Source organism: Giraffa tippelskirchi, chromosome 9 (assembly GCF_054371585.1).
Source record: "Giraffa tippelskirchi isolate mGirTip1 chromosome 9, T2T-mGirTip1v1.2.pri, whole genome shotgun sequence".
Taxonomy (NCBI): domain Eukaryota; kingdom Metazoa; phylum Chordata; class Mammalia; order Artiodactyla; family Giraffidae; genus Giraffa; species Giraffa tippelskirchi.
This window is the reverse complement of record NC_137283.1, coordinates 149,694,515-149,715,536: the sequence shown is the minus strand read 5'-3', so window position 1 is coordinate 149,715,536 and position 21,022 is coordinate 149,694,515. Positions and strand designations below refer to the sequence as shown.

General features: G+C 36.9%; 1 protein-coding gene across 9 annotated transcripts in view; it reads right to left on the bottom strand.

The window, feature by feature from the left end:
* Nucleotides 1–21,022, bottom strand: part of TAB2 (TGF-beta activated kinase 1 (MAP3K7) binding protein 2) — an 82,568-nt gene that overhangs the window by 5,937 nt on the left and 55,609 nt on the right. For all 9 annotated transcript variants that reach the window (XM_081529926.1, XM_081529927.1, XM_081529929.1 and 6 more), the window contains 3 exons: nt 17,746–19,246; nt 1,141–1,301; nt 835–928 (listed from right to left, as the gene is read on the bottom strand). In XM_081529926.1, the coding sequence (XP_081386052.1) occupies nt 835–928; nt 1,141–1,301; nt 17,746–19,246 (1,756 nt within the window). The remainder of the gene's footprint in view (nt 1–834; nt 929–1,140; nt 1,302–17,745; nt 19,247–21,022) is intronic.

The following is a 21,022-nucleotide window of genomic DNA, read 5'->3' as shown; positions in this document are numbered from 1 at the left end:
AAATTATGCCATTTTCTATGACTGTTTCAAGATAAACAGCTTACTTACTAAAAGAAAATAAAACAAATCATCTTTCAGTTTAATGGATTTTGGCACATACTCAGAAGTGTGACTAAGGGCTTATTTTTTGGCTTCTTCCCTTTCCTGTCTTTTTCATTTTATATATTTCTATTATTTCCAAACTTTAGAATTAGGTTTAAGTTATAAACATTCTTTTTACTTGTCTATGGAACACTTTTTACTCACTTACGTACTGTGCCAAATGCCCCAATCTTTTTTTACTCCACAATAAGCAATTATTGCTGGTCAATAATAGTTGAAGTATCATAAACTATCATTTTCCTAAAAATATTTTAAGTCATATTTTAATTTTCTTCTCTATGTCATCAATTAAGAAAGTGCCATCAGAGTGGGGATGCCTTTTAATCATGTTCTTAAAAGCATAATTCTTCAAAGGTAAAAGGAAAAAAGGGAAACAGGAAAAAGGAATATAAGTATATATATGTTACAATCTTAATAAACATTGTAACAGATTATATTAATACATAACAGCAATACTTTTGACAATATAGCTAGACATACTAATCACTGTCTTCCCTTAACATATGACTAAAGGGGATCTGAAGGATATTAAACATATCAAATTACTCCTCAATCAAATATACAACTTTGGAGGGAGGAGTGGAGAGTGACAGAAAATAAAAATCTAAGTAGTACCATATGGCTCCAAATCAAATGTGAAACAAGATTACAATTGATAAGTCTGTTTTCAGCCACAGGAAGAGCTGATAAATTAATACAAAGAATTTCAGCTGAATATGCATTGAACTTTACCTCGGGCTTGAAAAAGATCAATTTCTTTGGTTAAGCAGTCAATGTCAATCTGGAGTTGTCTATTACAACTTCTCAACTGCTGCATTTCTTCGAGCTGAAAAATAATTTCAGGTAAGGATCTACATTGAACTCTTGTGTTATTAGTTAAGGAGGAGTCAAGTTTTGCAGGGGGAGGTAAGGATAGAAAAACAAGTATGAATTAAGAGCATTTCTAGAAAACTAGGTCAAGCTTTTATATTGGTGACAGGTTGCCTGTTCTCATGTTCAAGCATAGCAGTTACAACAGTTACAGAAAGAAAGACTTACTGAAGGTATTTGGGATATGGAATTTGATCTTTTCAGACGCCTTCGAGTTAGATTATTTTCCATTTCATTGACCTCAGATTTTAGTTTATCCAGCTTTTTCTTTTGAATCTCAAGTTCTCTTTGAAGCCGTTCCATTCTGGCCTTCTGGTGTACCAAAAGAGCTGCAATACATATTAGTATACATGAAGATCCACCCAGTTTAGTCAGTTAACCTTTAAACAACCTTAGGAAAACAAAACAAATAACTATTTCTGTGACAAACAAGAGGCTGCAAAGAATCTCAAAGATAACACTAAAACAAAGTATTGTGTGTTAAATATTTAAAATTTCAAAATTTTTAACTTTAGAGAATTATTTTATTTTTGACTTGAGAATCATTTAAGCATATAAATGTCTTAATGGGAATGTGGGCTAGGTTAAATCCATTTTGATATATGTAATAAATAAAACTGATTGATTTCGATCCACATGATGTTAACATTAAATTGCTCAAACTGCAAATCAAAAACAAAACCATTCAGATAAACCAAATATATTTTCTTACATTCCAATTATATTTTGTGAAAACGTTTTCCTAAAATTTTTTAAAAAGAAAATAAGCAATCAATCTTGTCACATGAATGATGAACTGCTTGGGAAACCTTAGTAAACTGAAAAAATTGGTATACATGTTCTTGCCACTTCTGGACAAAGCGAGTTTTGACTTTTTAGGATATTGCACTGATGGGGAAGATAACTGAATTTACTATTAAATGGAGGCTTGGGATGACTCTACCATGAGAAAACAAGATGATTTGAAAAAGTATAATAAGTAACCTCTAAAAATGAAAAATAGCAATTAAAATAAAAAAGTCAAGTCGATTAAACAGATTAGATTAATGCTAAATAGTCACCATCAATCAAACTAAAATTTCCAAGAAGCTAAAAAATAAGGAAAAGGCTATATATATTCAGGCCATTCAGTCCAGCAGTGTATTATACAATCTGAATTAGGGTGTGGGGTACAGGGAAGCTAGTTAGGCTCAAGTACGTTAAAATTAACTTTAAATGGTACATAATATTTTTCCCAACAAAAATCTGACACTAATATAATCCACAAGTATCTCTCTCTGTAATTCTTCTTTCTTACTTATTAGAAGAAGAGTATTAGGGGAATATGTCTCAAGTTTTAAAAACCATGACTGATTCTTGGTATCTTATCTCTCATTTTAATATATATCCCAAAAACACAGGGAGGTGTTTTGGAGGTACACACGTTCCTGATAGAAAACTCACTGTGTCTTTGTATATCCATAACCACCCCAGGCTTGTTTTGTCAGGCTTTTAATTTGGTTTATTTTACTTGAATTACAAAGTTTTATCCCTCTATTTCCAAAACATAAGAATTGTGCATTAGAGTTTATTTCATTCTCTTAAAAGAAGATGAGGAGTGGATCGTTAATTTCTGAGTGGGAGAGTAGGAGGAGAAAGACAGAGGCATGAAGTGGGAATGAAGGGCAAGGCAAAGGAAAACTAGAAGAACATCACATACTTTCCTTCATTTCTAAACTCTGATGATCTACCAATGAGTCTCAAATGCCATTAGTTAAGACATTTGTTCAAATTAATGATTATTTAAAAGCAGTACTTCTTAAAAATCAATGGAGATTATCTCCCTAAAAGCTTTCTGCTAAACATGCAAAACAAAAAAAAAAACCTTTAAAAAACACATTTATTTAGTGGTTCTAACGACTAAGTGATAATTTATATTTGTACTGAGTTAGAAAATAAGACATACATTTGTGATATTATTCAATATTACATGAGGAGAGGGGATAAGAATAGATTTTCTGAGAAACTGATTTATATGTTGAGGGCAGAGAGAGAACCTCCGAGTGAGGAATTACTGTTAACAATTAGCTCTAGGCTGGTGATTTCTTTGAGGTAACCAGCAGAAGCAAATGCAAACTGCTCTGGCAACCTACTTCCAGTACGGAGGGGCACCTACTATGGAATCCAAAAAGGAAAAATCCTCAACAAAGAGAAGCTCTCAGCAGAAAAGTATGACCGAACAAGAAAACCATCTACCATGAGAATCAACAGCCTGAGAGGAGCCCCCTAACACTTGGTTATATAACAGTTTGAAAGAAGCTCTGGAAATATCTGTTTAAGATGATTATAATGATTACAGAAGAATATAACAAAACAATAAGACACCATGAATAAGTTTTGGAGAAGTACCATAAACAATCTCTAGAAATGGAAAATAGCCATTGAAACAGTCAACCAAATAGATTAAACAGCAGATTACACATAGTCAAAGATATATTTAGTGACTCTTAGATAAATCTAAGAGTATTCTCAAAATGCACGGAGATAAAGTGATGTGAAACATGAAAGAGGGGTTCAATTCAGTTCAGTCGCTCAGTCATGTCCGACTCTTTGCGACCCCATGAATCGCAGCACGCCAGGCCTCCCTGTCCATCACCAACTCCTGGAGTTTACCCAAACTCATGTCCATTGAGTCGGTGATGCCATCCAACCATCTCATCCTCTGTCGTCCCCTTCTCCTCCTGCCTTCAATTTTTCCCAGCAGCAGAGTCTTTTCAAATGAGTCAGTTCTTCGCATCAGGGGGCCAAAGTACTGGAGTTTCAGCTTCAGCATCAGTCCTTCCAATGAATATTCAGGACTGATTTCCTTTAGGATTGGCTGGTTGGATCTCCTTGCAGTCCAAGGGACTCTCAAGAGTCTTCTCCAACATCACAGTTCAAAAGCATCAATTCTTTGGTGCTCAGCTTTCTTCACAGTCCAACTCTCACATCCATACATCACTACTGGAAAAACCATAGCTTTGACTAGACAGACCTTTGTTGGCCAAGTAATGTCTCTGCTTTCTAATATGCTATCTAGGTTGGTCATAACTTTTCTTCCAAGGAGTAAGCATCTTTTAATTTCATGGCTGCAATCACCACCTGCAGTGATTTTGGAGCCCCCCAAAATAAAGTCTGTCACTGTTTCCCCATCTATTTGCCATGAAGTGATGGGACCAGATGCCATGATCTTAGTTTTCTGAATGTTGAGCTTTAAGCCTACTTTTTCACTCTCCTCTCTCACTTTCATCAAGAGGCTCCTTAGTTCTTCTTTGCTTTCTGCCATAAGGGTGGTGTCATCTGCATATCTGAGGTTACTGATATTTCTCCCAGCAGTCTTGATTCCAGCTTGTGCTTCATCCAGTCCAGCATTTCTCATGATGTACTCTGCATATAAGTTAAATACGCAGGGTGACAATATGCAGCTTTGACATACTCCTTTCCCGATTCAGCGCCAGTCTGTTGCTCCATGTCCAGTTCTAACTATTTCTTTTTGACCTGCATACAGATTTCTCAGGAGGGAGGTCAGGTGGTCTGGTATTCCCATCTCTTTCAGAATTTTCCACAGTTTGTTGTGATCCACACAAAGGATTTGGCATAGTAAAGAAAGCAAAAGTAGATGTTTTTCTGGAACTCTCTTGCTTTTTCTATGATCCAATGGATGTTGGCAATTTGATCTCTGGTTCCTCCACCTTTTCTAAATCCAGCTTGAACATCTGGAAGTTCATGGTTCATGTATTGTTGAAGCCTGGCTTGGAGAATTTTGAGCATTACTTCGCTAGCGTGTGAGATGAGTGCAATTGTACAGTAGTTTGAACATTCTTTGGCATTGCCTTTCTTTGGGATTGGAAGGTCAATATTAGTCGAAGATAAAAAACTGATTAAGAAAAATATATAGTAAGAGAAATGAAGGAGTCATAGTTACTGAAGGTATTATTATGGGGATGTTTTAAAGTTACAGAGTAAATACTTCAGAATGTTTCTTAAGCAGAAAAAATACTACATCTTTGGGAATTCACAAAGAAAGGAGTTTTTGCAACGGCTGAAGATATGCCTTACCTTTGGGAATAAAGGTGAGATATCGCCTACAACAGGCTGAAACCCTAAAGTAAATCTACTGTCTTAGAACTTATCTAAGAGATGTTTCTTTTCAGTGAAAACAAAGTCTTGGAGCAGAGTTATGACTACATTAGAAATAACAAACAATTTGCAGACTATTAAGGATCTTTTAAGTATGTCCATTAATTATAAACAAACTAAAAAATGCTCTGGAAATAGTATAAGAGAGACATGATCTCAATTTCTCTAGTAGGTGCCTGGATTTTTATGTGTCTAGTTCACTTTTCAATTGTGGTTTGGGTGTTTTAGATAGGAGTCTGAGAAAGATGAATTACAAAGTAGTGTCAAGGTGAATTTCTAAAAATCACTGAAAATTCATCTAAAGCTAAACTTTGTCTCCAGTTGTGGTTTTGTCTACAATTCTAATCTTCACTGTACAAAATATTACACAACACATATTAAGAAACATTATTAAGACTCATAATAAAGAAAAATGATTATAACGTTTACTTATAAAGACAATTTTGCTTTCATTAGTCTCTCCTAAATGAAGGAGTTGGGTATTGATTGTCTCGGGAGAAAGAAATATGAGAATTATACTTCCAGCATCCAAAAGAAGCAGACAGCTTGGAAACAGTCTGAAAGGGTGACAAAATTACGGCTGCAGTTGTGGGGTAAGACTAGAACATTTCACCTCTGTTATATGAAAAGACTGAATAGGAATCTGAGGAAATCCCTTAGACTGGCTTTTTGGGTTTTTTTCCCCTTTGTTTTGGCATACAACAAAACTGCTGTAAACAAAATACTATCAACCACACCTACAGATGAATTAGGTTCATGTACAATGTAGTGATATGTACTTGTAAAGAAGGGGGGGGTGATTTGTTATACAGACTCCAGTGGGTAAGCTGAGGAAAAAATCCTCTCCATTCCTGTCATTTATTTACATTTAGACTAATATGGACTTTAAAAGTCAAATACAAAGAATCAATATTAGAGAGGATTTCCAGTTAAAGGTGACTGAAAGGAAAGTGAAAATGAAACTCGCTCAGTTGTGTCCGACTCTTTGTGACCCTATGGACTATACAGTCCATGGAATCCTCCAGGCCAGAATACTGGAGTGGGTAGCCTTTCCCTTCTCCAGGGGATCTCCCCAACCCAGGGATCGAGCTCAGGTCTTCCACATTGTAGGTGGATTCTTCACCAGCTGAGCCACAATCTTCTGCCTTTAGAAACCTCATGAAAATTACAGAGGAATAAAATGGATAGAATCCAACAAAGGTAAACAATAGGAAGAAGGCAATTAGTGACATGAGATTTCAACAAGTTTCTGGAAGACTGAAAGCAGATGAAATGGAATTGACTAATGGAGGGTGGAGAAAGCTACAGTCTCGTAGACAAGGAGGGTACTGCAAAGAGGCAGCTTAATTTGCCACACAGAAACCTAAAAGAGGCTCCTGGAGAATGCAAGTAAATAACAGAAGGTAGAAGTGAGGGATGGACCAGAAAGTGGGGCTTAACTGCAAGTCTCTGGATAGAACAGTCAACCTCTCTCCATCCCGTGGAATCTTAAGCACAGGATGCTTAAGCATAAGCAACCTAAAGCCTTTTTAGGTTGCTGACACTACAGAAAGGTAGCTCTTTGATATGCTAATTCTACCAAGGAAATAAGGGATATACTTAACTCTTCATATAGTGACTTCTTTAGTTTTTCCAAACTTAACTGTCTAACCTGCCCTTTTAAATAAACAAAAAAAAGGAGGAGGAATAACAAAGAAAAATATACTCAGTACTTTTTAAATCTTTCAGTCAAAATGAAGTTTTAATTAAGTTTTAAGCTTACGGCTCCCTCTGGTGGTTGTTAAAATAAACAAGTAGAATCTCTATAAACTAGTAGAATCTTTTCAGAGACTCAAAATTAAAATTGGTAGCATGTACTGAAGCAGTCATCTGTGTTCTTCCTCAAATACTTCTGGCTCTCTGCTTTCCAGGTATATGGTAGAATTGCGCCTCCTCATCCTCTCTGAATTAGGGGTGGTAAGTGGACTTGTTCTTTCTAAACAGTAACATGTGTCGGGGCAGAAAATTAAGGAGTCAGAGCTAATTTGCTGGACGGCCTTTGTCTCGCCTGAACAATCATGGAAGCACAGACATGGAGCTTCCCTTAACCTGGGTACCTGAGTGAGGGTGATGTAGAACAGAGCCCACCAGCTAATCTATTTGTCAAGTGAGCTAGAAATAAACCTTTGTTGTTTAAAGACACAGTTTGTTAATAGCAGCATAACCAAGCCTAAATGATACATCTATCAAAATTAAAAAAATACAATATCGTTTGACACAGCAGTTTCCTACTCCTGGTAATCTCTTCTGCCAACATACCCGGGTGTGGTTAAAATTTTCATGCATAAAATTTTTACTGCAGCAGTTTGTAAAAACAAGACCCTAAGATCTATCAAAAAAGGAGTGATTAGAAATTATGGTACAAAATACTATATAGTCATTTTTAAAAGAAGCAGATCTGCAATTCCTGACTTGGAATACTCTCCAAGAGACAAAAACAAAAGCTCTGATAAAAAGAGAAACTATGTTTCACTTGTATTAAAAATGTATAAATATATGTATGCTTCATATATAATTTCAATTTCTAGAAGAATACAAAATGAACTGTGAATAGCTACTGGTTGTCTCTGGTGTGGAGAACTTTTCATTATAAATCCTTTTAGTTTGCTTACATTTTTTTTTTAAAAAAAAAATCAAGTATATTTAGAAAAATATTTTGGTGTAATCCCTATAGAATCCCAGCTTGTAAAAACTGACAAGCTGATTCTAAAATATATATGGAATAGCAGGAGACCTCAAATAACCAACCTAAAAAAAGAACAAAGTAGAATGTACACACTACAATTTCAAAACTTACTATAAAGTAACAACAATCAAAGCAGTGTAGTAATGGCATAAGGACAAACATATAGACAAACAAACAAAAAACCTGGAAGTACAGAAATAAACCCATCTGTTTATGGTCAACTGATTTTCTATCAAGGTCCCAAGGCCATTCAGTGAGAAAAGTCTTTTCAACAAACAGTGCTGGGAACAGATAACCAACAAGGACCTACTGTATAGTACAGCGAACTCTGCTTCAATATTCTGTAATAACCTAAATGGCAAAAGAATTTGACAAAGAACAGATACAAGTATATGAATACCTGAATCACTTTGTTGTACACCTGAAATTGACAACATCGTTCACTCCACTCCAACATAAAAAAGAAAAAAGGAAACTGATGGCATAGGAGAAAATTTTGCAACAACAGCAACAAGCCTAAATGGTGCCGGGACACCTGGATTGCCACATGCAAAAGAATGACATGTGGACACTTACCTCACAGCTTTACATAGAAATTAACTCAAAATAGATGAGAGACCAAAATTTAAACTCTAAAACTAAAACTCTCAGGAGTAAATCCTGATCACCGTGGATCTACCCGTTGATTCTTAGACATGACACCAAAAATATGAATAATGAAAGGAAAGAGATAAGTTAGACTTGAGCAAAATTAAAAACCTGTGCTTCAAGGACACTTACCAAGAAAGTGAAAGGATAACTCACAGAATGAGAGAAAAGAGTTGCAAATCACATAGGGGACTTATAACCAGAAAATACAAAGAACTCATACAATTCAGTAATAAAAACAAATGACCTAATTAAAAAATCGGCAAAGGATATAAACTGGCATTTCTCCAAAGAAAATACACAAATGGCTTGACATCATTAGTCATCAGAAAAATGTAAATCAAAATGAGATACCACTTTACAGCTACTGGGATGGTAAGAATCAAAGAAAATAGCAACCGTGGTAGAGGATGTGGAGAAATCAAAACCCTCAAAGATTGCTGGCGGGAATATAAAATGGTGCAGCCACGCTGGAAAACAGTGTGGCAGCTCATTTAGTGTGGCTAAACGCAGAGCTACCATAGCACCCAACGCTTCTACTCATATGTGTATACTTACACTTATGTGTACACATATGTCCACATAAACCTGTACACAAATGTTCACAGCAGCATTATTTACAAAAGGCAACAGTTAGAAACAATCTAAATGTCCATTAACTGATGAATGAATAAACAAAATGTAGTGTATCTATACAATGGCAGAATGCACCATAAAAAGGAATGAGGTACTAACACGTTACAACTTGGATGAGCTTTTAAAACACTATCCATAACATAGTGAAAAAAGCTAGTCACAAAAGACTATGTATTATGTAATTCCATTCATATGAAGTGTCCAGAATATGTAAATCTACAGACAGGAAGCAGATTAGTGACTACTTACGGCTGAGGGTGGGGATGATGAGATAGGAGGTGACAGATAAAGGGTACTGAGTTTCTTTCTGAAGTGATGAAAATATTCTAATATTGGTTGTGGTGACGGCTGCACACATGTGACTATACTAAAAATCACTGATTTGTACACTGTAAATGACAAACTTTATCTCAATAAATGTTAAAATAATGACTAAAATTTTTTAAAGCAAAAGAATAAAATATTTGTACATGCTGAAATAAAATGATCTTAAGATACGTTAACCAAAATTGTATATCATATAGCCCCACACAGTATGTTTATCAGTGGGTTTATGTTATACAGACTGTAGAGTATATATATAATTCCTCATATATGTATTTATACATACTCATATATATGTGCATATATATATTGTCTTTCATAGAAGAACTTTTTATGAAAGTTTCATAAAACTTTCATAAAAAAAAGTGACTGTGAGACAAAGACTGTAATTATAAAGGGAAGGAGGATAAAGAACTAATAATGGAATTTCCTCAGATAATTAAATGGTGGGATGGTTGGGCAAAGGGAGAGGTCAGGGGTCAAAAGGAGACATTTTTATTGTACCTTCCCTTTTTGGCGTTAAATTTCTTTTACCATATGGATATGTAATTTTCATTAATAATTGTAAAAAAGTTCAGCTTAATATAGGAAATAACTTGCTAGTAAGCAAAACTCTTCACAAATGGAATGTACTACCTCAGGAGGCAGCTTGTTTCTCAGAAGGTACCCAAGAATAGGATGGATTCACATTTGATGGGTCCACCTGCTGGATGGTAAGTGGACTGGACAATGTCTGCTGCAGAGTTCTAGATGATGTTTAGAGTCTCTTTCAATCTTGAGATTTATTCCAACTTAAAAAGGTGGTTAGTCTTAAGACTGGGAAGAATCTATGAGAAGTAGGCCATTCTTTTCTCCAAAAGAAAAAAAATTTTTAAGTGGTCTGATGTCAAGTAATTACTGAGTTAATTTAACATGATCTCAATGTCAACAAAGCAAATCAATGTTTAAAAAAAGGCATTTCCAATTAGCAAATGAGTAAGTCAAAGTGCAAATTTTAAAATTTAGATTTTTAGTTTTTTGAAAAGAATATCTAACATCCTCAATTTTTGTCATGATTAGCATTTTTATTAAATCTTGTTAAGTAGAAAGGTGCTGGGTTTGGAGGGAAGTACTGCTGAAAAAATGACAAGGAATGAGAAGCTCTAAGAAGCTAATTTTCATCTCATAAGTTTTTTTATTTGTATTTCTATTTTAGGTTCAAAGTCAAAGCTACTGCTTTTTAATATAATAGGACCATAAATATAACTGGGAAGTATTAAAGTATCATAAAAATGATTATAAGAAAAGGTCACTACCATAGGTGTTTTCGGTATCGATAATGGAGAAGGAGAAGTCATTTTTGGCAGCAATGTTAGTTTGGTAAGAGCCTCTGGCAACTATAACAAAATACAGAACACAGGCCAACCCTTTCCTCCCCCAGTCTCCAATGAAAACTGGTTTGAATGAGTGGAGCATTTGTTCTCCACACTTACCTAAGTTGCCAGTGTTACAGAAAGCATACGTTTATGAACGGGAGAGGACACCAGAAAATCTCAGAATACAGTGTATGATGAAAGTGCTTATTGGTTCTTTTCAGAAGTTAGGTAAAGTCAAGTGGTATGACTCAAGGAAGGAAATACAGCTATCTGGCCAGTAACCTTACTACTGGTAAGCAATTTTCACTTTAATGTTTGTTTTTAGCAAGTAAAGAAAGAATCTACTAGACTTTGAACTGAAATCTCTGAACTGAATTTGTTTTTTCTATTTGGGACTCATTTTTGTCTCTGATTATTATAGCACTTTAAGGACTCAAGTATAATTTGTTTCCTTTACAGGAGGTGGTAATAATAGACTTGGTGCTGAGATGAGCAGGGTTCCAATTGAAGTCTCTGTGTCTTTGTCTTTTGAAGTAAAATGCTGACTCAAGAGTTAATGACTGGGAAATGTGAAGATGTAGAAACAGAATAGCTGTTGGGCTAGGAACTGGTAACAATTTAGACTATAATTTGGCCATATAACACAGTCACCAACTCTCAGTTTTCTGAAAGATAGAGATAAAGGCCTGACAAACATTCCTAAGTTGTTTATACAGGAAGGACCACACTTCAGATGAAAACTGCTGACTACAAGAACACAGACCTTAGACTAGCTGAAATCAGAAGGCTAATGATACTGGAAACCTCACCCTGATGCCAACCAATCGAAGAACTGTCCATGAGCTCATCAGCCCTGCTCCTTGAACACTATAAAACTCACTAACCTTCCAGGGTGGGTCACATGGTAGTCAGGGAAGTAGCCCACTGTGGCCTCCTTTGCCTGGCAAAGCAATAAAAGCTACTCTTTTCTACTTCACCCAAAACTCTTGTCTCCGGGTTTCTATTAGGCACTAGTGAACAGAGTCCGAGTTTCAGCAAGTTTCATTAACTGTCCTCCTTCCCTCTCATTCTACAACAGAGGGCGTATAAGAAATTATAAAGAAATTCTCATTTTTGAAATTTTTATTGCAGTATATATTTCAAATGTTAAATGGTAAGTTAAAAATAATGCATTTTGGTTCCCAAGTTACTGATGCATGTTCTCTCAATTTGAGAAAAATATTTTCCTATGATTCTAGTACTTGGCTCAACTTTTTTTCTACTCTGAAACAGTGTTTCAGGAGCTTTAAAAAGATCAATTTCACTGCAGGAAGCAGGGACATTTCTTTTCTCTTTATTACCCACACCACACAAATTAAGAGTTCAGAAAAGATCCTTACTTAAAGACCAGTGTTATTTGGGTCACCTCGTTTAGTGCTGTGTAAATGGTAAAGCATTACACATGTATAAGCTGACAATGCAAGAGATGCATTGTGTAGGAAGGAACAGTCCTTTGATTTGATTGGATGATACAAAGTCTCGGTCAACACTCATTTCATGGTAACTAGAAGGAAAATGAGGTAAGAGGTCGAAGAACAACAGCCACCCCACTACAGTGCACACACGCAGATAACACAAGGGTACACAGCCATACACGTGTTAGGAAATTTCATATGTATGCAAGTATGCTTAAGGAAAGTGATCATGGTTGTTCCAGCTGTCTGAAGGTGATTAGTAAAGAGAAATAATCTGAGTGGCCCATTCTGGGAAACCCTACTTTTTTGGGTAGGATTTGAGTTCTCAAACCAGATCCCTTATTCATTAGTAATTTTGTTTTCTACCTTCAAGTATCTTTATAAAGTGCTTCTTACCCCTACCCAGGGTATTCCTTTATTGTTCCAAGTTATTTCTAATTATATCTATATATAATCTATTTGTGACTTCTTTCCTAATAGCTGCCTTTATTTTTATTAAGTGATCTTTTAGCTCCATGCTTCTCAAACTGAGGCATACATGGCCCCTATAGTGGTATAGCAGGGGTTATATAAAGGTACAAGATAAACTTGAACCATCTTTTCAGAGGGTTCATTCTGAAAATCTGAAAAGACATTATAGTGCTGTGGGCTCTGTTAACTGCCTAGGTGAGAATCTTGATGCTGCTACCTGTCCTTTGTATAGGTATTTAACCTACCTGTTCTTAAGCATTTCAAGCTGAAAATAGGAATATCACTAGTATCTATATTTGGTTACAAGAAATAAATGGGCTTTCAGAACAATGCCTAACACACAGTAAGCTTTCAGCAGGTATTAGTTGTTATGTATCTTAACATATTGCACTCATCTCACACGCTAGTAAAGTAATGCTCAAAATTCTCCAAGCTAGGCTTCAGCAATATGTGAACCGTTAACTTCCAGATGTTCAAGCTGGTTTTAGAAAAGGCAGAGGAACCAGAGATCAAATTGCCAACATCCGCTGGATCATCGAAAAAGCAAGAGAGTTCCAGAAAAACATCTATTTCTGCTTTATTGACTATGCCAAAGCCTTTGACTGTGTGGATCACAATAAACTGTGGAAAATTCTGAAAGAGATGGGAATACCAGACCACCTGACCTCCCTCCTGAGAAATCTGTATGCAGGTCAGGAAGCAACAATTAGAACTGGACATGGAACAACAGACTGGTTCCAAATAGAAAAAGGAGTACCTCAAGGCTGTCTATTGTCACCCTGCTTATTTAACTTATATGCAGAGTACATCATGAGATATGCTGGGCTGGAAGAAGCACAAGCTGGAATCAAGATTGCCGGGAGAAATATCAATAACCTCAGATATGCAGATAACACCACTCTTATAGCAGAAAGCAAAGAGGAACAAAAGAGCCTCTTGATGAAAGTGAGAGAGGACAGTGAAAAAGTTGGCTTAAAGCTCAACATTCAGAAAACTAAGATCATGGCATCTGGTCCCATCACTTCATGGCAAATAGATGGGGAAAAGGTGGAAACAGTGGCTGACTTTGTTTTTTTGGGGGCTCCAAAATTACTGCAGATGGTGATTGTAGCCATGAAATTAAAAGATGCTTACTCCTTGGAAAGAAAGTTATGACCAACCTAGAGAGCATATTAAAAAGCACAGACATTACTTTGTCAACAAAGGTCTGTCTAGTCAAGGCTATGGTTTTTCCAGTAGTCATGTATGGATATGAGAGATGGACCATAAAGAAAGCTGAGTGCTGAAGAATTGATGCTTTTGAACTGTGGTGTTGGAGAAGACTCTTGAGAGTCCCTTGGACTGCAAAGAGATCCAACCAGTCCATCCTAAAGGCAATCAGTCCTGGGTGTTCATTGGAAGGACTGATGTTGAAGCTGAAACTCCCTTACTTTGGCCACCTGATGTGAAGAGCTGACTCATCTGAAAAGACCCTGATGCTGGGAAAGATTGAGGGCAGGAGAAGGGGACAACAGAGGATGAGATGGTTGGATGGCATCACCGACTCAATGGACATGAATTTGGGTAAACTCCGGGAGTTGGTGATGGACAGGGAGGCTGCGGTTCATGGGGTCGCAAAGAGTGGGACAGGACTGAGTCACTGAACTGAACTGATCTTATCTTAACATTATTCATTTCCCCCTTGAGCAAATGTAAGCAAAGATGGAGAGACAGGAAATGCTGGGGGGTGGATTCAGATAGGGATCTCAGAAATAGTCTCATTGAATATTTGACTTTGAGTAAAGACCTGAAGGAACTGAGGGAGATAACCGTGTATTCAGGGAGAAGAGAATTTCAGAGAGAGAGAGACCAGCAAGCACAAAGGCCCTAAACTTATGCCTTCTAAGGTTTAAGGGGCAGAAGTATGAAGGCCAGTGACTGATGTGGTGAGTAAAAGTAAGAGATGAGGGAGAGCCAGTGGCTCTCTGAATGAAAAGGTGGTGATCGTGTGCAGATGAGTCATATGATCTGACTTATGTTTTTCAAATCGTATTCCTGTGGATGCTGAGTTAAAAGACCCTAAGTAGGCCAGGGTGAAACCAGGTAGACTACTGCAATAATCCACTTGAGAGAAGATGGTAGCTCAGACCAGAGTGTTGACAATGGATGGGGGTGGTAAGAAAAGAGAATTCTTGATATACTTTGAAAGCTAAAGTTGACATGATTTAGTCCAATTAGATGTGAAATGTGAAGGAAGGAAGGAGTCAATGGAGATAGGAAGAGTAAGCTGGGGGCAATGTAAGACGTTTTTTCAGACACAGTATACTTGGGATGCATTAAATGGAGATGTTAAGGAGAGTTAAATAAACTGCTTGAAATTCAGGAAATAAATCCTGGTTAGAGTTACAAATTTGGGAGCATTTGGCATAAAATTTAAACTTATGAGGCTGATAGAGATCATCCAGGGAATAGTAAAGACAGAAAAGAGAGAAAGCCCAAGGACTGAACTTTGAAGCTTTGATCTCACTTGTTTGAACAAAGCAGTGAAAGGTCAGAGAGATGAGGGAGAGCCACCAAAGAGCAAAAGGCGAGGTGCAGTCCCAGGGTGGCAGACTGTAGTACGTCAGGTGGAGAGAATGTTTCACCGAGAAGAGGGTGCTTGCCTGCAGCGAACACTACCGATTCAGATCAAGGAAGACAAGGACTGAAAGACTACTGGGTTTATAATGATGCTGTCAATGATGGCCTTGCCAGGAGCAGGTGTGCTACAGCAGGAAAAACCCCGACTATAGAGTAGGCTCAAGAAAGAAGGGGAGAGAAATTAGAGACGGCAAGTTTAAGCAACACTTTATTTTCATATGCCAGTCAATGTATGAGTACCTTATGTCTACTTAAGTAAAAAATTCCCCTTATCAAGTTATCTTCATAAAAACAATTACACTCTGGGAGGGTGGGAGGGGAGAGATACAGGTGAGGAAGATGAAGAGGTACAAACTTTCAGTTATGAAATTCTCAGTCACAGGTATGAAATGTACTCTGGAGGAATACAGTCAACAATTATGTAATATTTTTGTAAGGTGACAGGTGACAGCTAGACTAATCATGATCATTTTGAAATGTACAGTAATAATGAATCATATGATGTGAGTGCCAGGAACTAAAACAGTGCTTTAAGTCAATTATACTTCAAAAGCAAACAAATAACTTGAGACATCAGATCTGTGGCTATCAGAGGGGAGGAGAGAGAGGGGAGTTGGATGGAAACAGTCAAAAGGTACAAATTTCTAGTTATAAGATAAATACTAGGGATGTAATACAGTAAAGATAAAATACAGTAAAGATAAAAAAACACTGTTACACATTGTAAATGAAAGCTGTAAAGAGTAAACCTCAAGAGTTCTCATCACAAGGAAAAATATTTTTTAAATATATTTCTTTAATGTTGTATCTATATGAGATGATGGATGTTCACTAAACCTACTGTGGTATCATTTCATGATGTGTGTAAGTCAGATCATTATGTTGTACACTTTAAGCTTATACAGTGCTGTATGTCAATTATATATTAATAAAACTGTTAGAGAAAAATACTCTCCATTTAAAAATTAGCAACTATACAAACACAGGAAATCTACTTTGATGGAAAGAGTAGAAGAAAGGACTTTGGGGGAAGAATAGGAATTAAGTATCAGTGGAAAAACATGATGTAATATTAAAAATCACTTATTGCCAAAACTAAACAGAAATGGCTCCAGTTTAGTCACAGATATATGGAACATAAAGTCTCAGCACAATTTCTAGAAAATCAGAATAACCCACAGAGCTTTAAAACACATGTGTATGCATGTACACGTATGCTCACATGCACCTAGGCTTTACCATTCAGAAGCTCTAATTGAGCAAGTCTGGGGCTGAGCCTGGGCAATTTTATGTTTTGAAAGCTTCAAAGGTGATTACAGAATTTGAAAGCACCACAGCCCAGCATGGGTTGAGAATCACTAGAATATAATTGTTTAAAACAAACCAAACCAAAACAATCAGGCTCCTTTAAGAAACTCAGCAGTAAGATTACTATTTTAGAAATTTTAAAAAAGGACAAGTGGTACTAGTAGCAGTAGGAGGCTATTTACTGCACGGGGGTGACTATGTAGTATTTTCCAACCTGTAATACTGAGAACAATTTACTGGGGGTATAGATGATTGTGATACATCCTTACTCCAAAGGACTCCGGCTAATTTACAAAACCCGTGTCAATACTGAAGAAACAAACACTTTTTTTTATCTGACTGAATTTAATAGCTTCTTATTGAAGATTAAATAACTTAAGAGGTCAGATATAATATAAATGATCTCTAATTGAATTAATATAGATATAATTTAGTATTATGCCAATATTACCTAGTCTATTCCTGAAAAGCACAATCAAGTGAGATAGATTTGAAACTCTTATTCACAATTCCAAACAAAAAGATTGCATTAACTGGTGTTTAAGGGAGACTGAAAAGAAGAAAAAGAGAAATTTGAATCCTGTTACTGATACTTTTGAGTTATTCAAGAATGCATAGCAATTTAGACTTTGATACAAAATAAGGCAAAACCGTATTAGAACAATGAAGAACAGAGGATTCTTCTGGCCAAAGATGGCAGTTCGCTGTACTAGTTCACTAATCTCTTATTAAAATGTATGTTTTTATGAATTTTTATTTTCAGAAAATTTAAAGGGAAAGTCAGCACCACTACAGGTGAAAACAAACTTTTATGAATATTAAGAAAACAACCAAATCAAGGGGTGATTATTCAGAACATCTGATAAGGCTATCATTCAAGCTTCAAGTTATAACATAATAAAACTGATATATTTAAAATTTACATGAATACTCTCAAAGGTTCTTAAGATAGTATTATTTTGGGCAACATTTACAACGTAAAATAATGATACCGATACCCACTTCTGCAGTGAAGTCAAATGTACACCAGTTAAACCCAGAACGGAGAATGGCCCCATTGCAGTATTTTTATTACCTTGCGTGTAGGCAGCATCATCAGATCCCACACTCAACTTCCGCGCTTCACTTATTCTATCCACATGTGCTAAAGCAGGGTCCGTGAGGTGCTGAATATTCTCTGTTTCTACATAATGATCAGGGTGGTTTAAAAGGTTTGTAAGTTCAAAGGTAGGGGACACCACCCCTGGTGAAACTGCAGGGGGTTTATTGGGAGAAACTGTAATTTTGAAAGTATATTTTGTATTGGGTTGAGTGACCACTACTCGAGGAGAAGTTGCAGAGTTATTGCCTATTGCTCGACTTTTGGGAGGGTGGTGATGAATAAAGGCAGGACCCATGCTCACTTGCCCGGACATATTCCTGGAGGCAGCAGATGCTCCAGAGTTGGTGGATATGAAGAGAGTGGGCTGATTTCGTATGACCTGCTCATCTCCTGGGGCAGCATTCGCTGATATATAGACCTTAGGTTGACTACGGGACATCACCTCATCAGTATTTGGGGGACTGGCAGCTATGTAAACAGTGGGCTGGTTTCTGTTTAAGGTCTGGCTGTTGACTGAAGAGGAACTGCTGGAGGTTCGAGGTCCAGAAGAACGCAGTTTCGAAGAATTGTTTCTTTGTGGGGGTTCAAGTTTGATTTCAATCTGGTTTTTTCGAGGTCCTGTTGAAATATTCTGAATGTTATATTGGCTATGGGCAGAAGACTGTGAGCTACCAGACGAATGAATTGTGGGTGGTTGTGGAGTCGTAGGTGAACTGATGGGCATATAGACATGAGAGGTCTGGTGGCCTTGCTGATTCGGCTGCTGGGCTGAGGTATGTGGCAGAGGATTGGATGCAGGATATGTAGTCCAGGGACCAGGTTGTGAAGGTTGATAAACTTGTTGAGGGTTCATGGGATTAAACTGAGATACCCAGCCAGAATGCTGTTGTGTCTGTCGAGTTGTACCACTAGGAGTTGTAATGTAGGGCCTAATATAGATAGAATTTCCCTGTGGACTGTTAAGTACAGGTGGAGGTACACCATGTATGTGCAAAGACGTAGGAGTATTACGACCAGTCTGGATATTTGGGGCTAACGTTACCATAATGGGATTAAATCTTGGAGTTTGTGGAGAAAGGTTAGATGTTCCTTTGCTGCCTAAGTGAAATCCAAGGTGTGGTGCTGAATTAGAAGCACCGGATGCACTGGACATTCCAAAAACATTAAAGCCTTGAGGAACTTGAGCTGGTGCTGTCTGTGGCTCCTGCTGAAACAGTTCATTATTGGACTGACCACCTTGAAGTTGTCCGTCACTAATGCTGTGCGTTAGAGTCCTGCTTCCATTCATTCTATTTCCCTCTCTTCCATGGTGGTAAACATTCTGTGACTGCAAGTCCAAGTTGAGAGAAGTCATGTGATTGCGTAGACCAGAAATTCCAGAATCATCCGAAAAATTCAAGTCTCCTTCACCATAAAGATACCTTGTACTCTCCTGAGAGAGAACTGCACAGCAGGCATCCAGGTTATTATTATTCTATAAGACAAAATAAAAACAGCTTGTGTTAACCAGAAGCCAATGCATATACTCTCATTGCTATTAAAATATTACAAGATTAATCAGAGATTATTAGTTAGTACAATTATAACAGATACATTTGAGCCTTTTTTCTTGAGAAACTAATATTAATGCAAACAGTTGAATTAAAAATCCTCATTACTGGGACGTCCCTGGCAGTCCAGGGGTTAACTTCATCTTTCAACGCAGTGCGTGTGGGTTCAATCCCTGGTCAGGGAGCTAAGACCCCACATGCGACTCGGCCAAAAAACCAAAACACAAAACAGAAACAATATTTTAACAAATTCAATAAAGATAAAAAAAATCCTCATTACTCAAGTAATGGTAAGTTCTCTAACAAACAATAGCTATAATAGGAGTCATTATTATAGTAGAAATAAAGAAAGGGGACCACAGAGGACAAGTTGGTTGGATGGCATCGCTGATGCAATGGACATGAGTTTGAGAAAGCTCCAGGAGATGGTGAAGGACAGGGAAGCCTGGCGTGCTGCAGTCCATGGGGTTGCAAAGAGTTGACATGACTGAGCCACTGAACTGAACTGAACTGACTGATTTACAGAACAGATTTATGCAAATATAGTAACACTGCAACGTCATTAAAAATGCAGTTTGAATGTTGAACAAAATATAAATACTCAACTTAAGCATAGTAGTTAGTTCAGTTGCTCATTCGTGTCCAACTCTTTGCGATCCCATGGGCTACAGCACGCCAGGCTTTCCTGTCCATCACCAACTTCTGGAGCTTGCTCAAACACATGTCCATCAAGTCGGTGATGCCATCCAACCATTTCATCCTCTGTCGTCCCCTTCTCCTCCTGCCTTCAATCTTTCCCAGCAACAGGGCCTTTCCTAATGAGTCAGTTGGCCAAAGTATTGGATCTTGCTGTATAATTAATACTTTGCATGTTCATGTGCTATATGTATATATAATTCTTTCAAACCAATGACCTTTTAAAAACTATTTTTTGTGGTATTTAAGTTAAAAAGTTCTAAAATTCATAACAAAGGTGTCACAATTCCTTACGTGCTTCCTCTTTAGTGTTAAAAACAAACCACATATGTATATGTATGTAATATAAGCTCAAGGTAGCCCCCAGAGTAACTGAGTTCACACCTTTGCCTTTAGAGAGCATCAATAATTCTACTCCAGAGAAATGAAAAAAATAAAAACAAACCAAAACATGACTGGATTGCTTCTTAAGAAGAGACTGACTAACCACTACTCAAAAATTATCCATAAAAATATTTACTGAATACCTACGATGTGTACAACATTCCTGTTTGGGACTGTGGAGGACTCAAATGATGTATAAACCCAGACTTTTCCCTAGACGAGCTTGCAACTCAATTAGGGAGACAAAATATGGATTTGTGAAAAAGTAACATTTTAAAAACATGAACATGTGCCAAATAATAAGTGGTACTGAAGTTCAACAGAGAGTTAATATTGTAGGCTACTGTAAAAAGGACTGTGTTAATGAAGGAGGTACAATCTCATTGATTTCCTTAGTATATGGAGGAGCTGAATAGGAGAAAAAGCATTCCTGGTGAAGGGAATGGCATGAGTAAATACAGACATAAATGTGACAGTAAGTAAAAGTATGTTCTAAACAAAGTGATTGGAATAGATCAGGCTGGAGTTAAAAGTTTCTATTGGAAATTCTGTGGAACAAACTGTTAGAAAAGCAGATTGGGATTAAATAATTCACAGTTTTGAAAAATGAGTCACAGGAC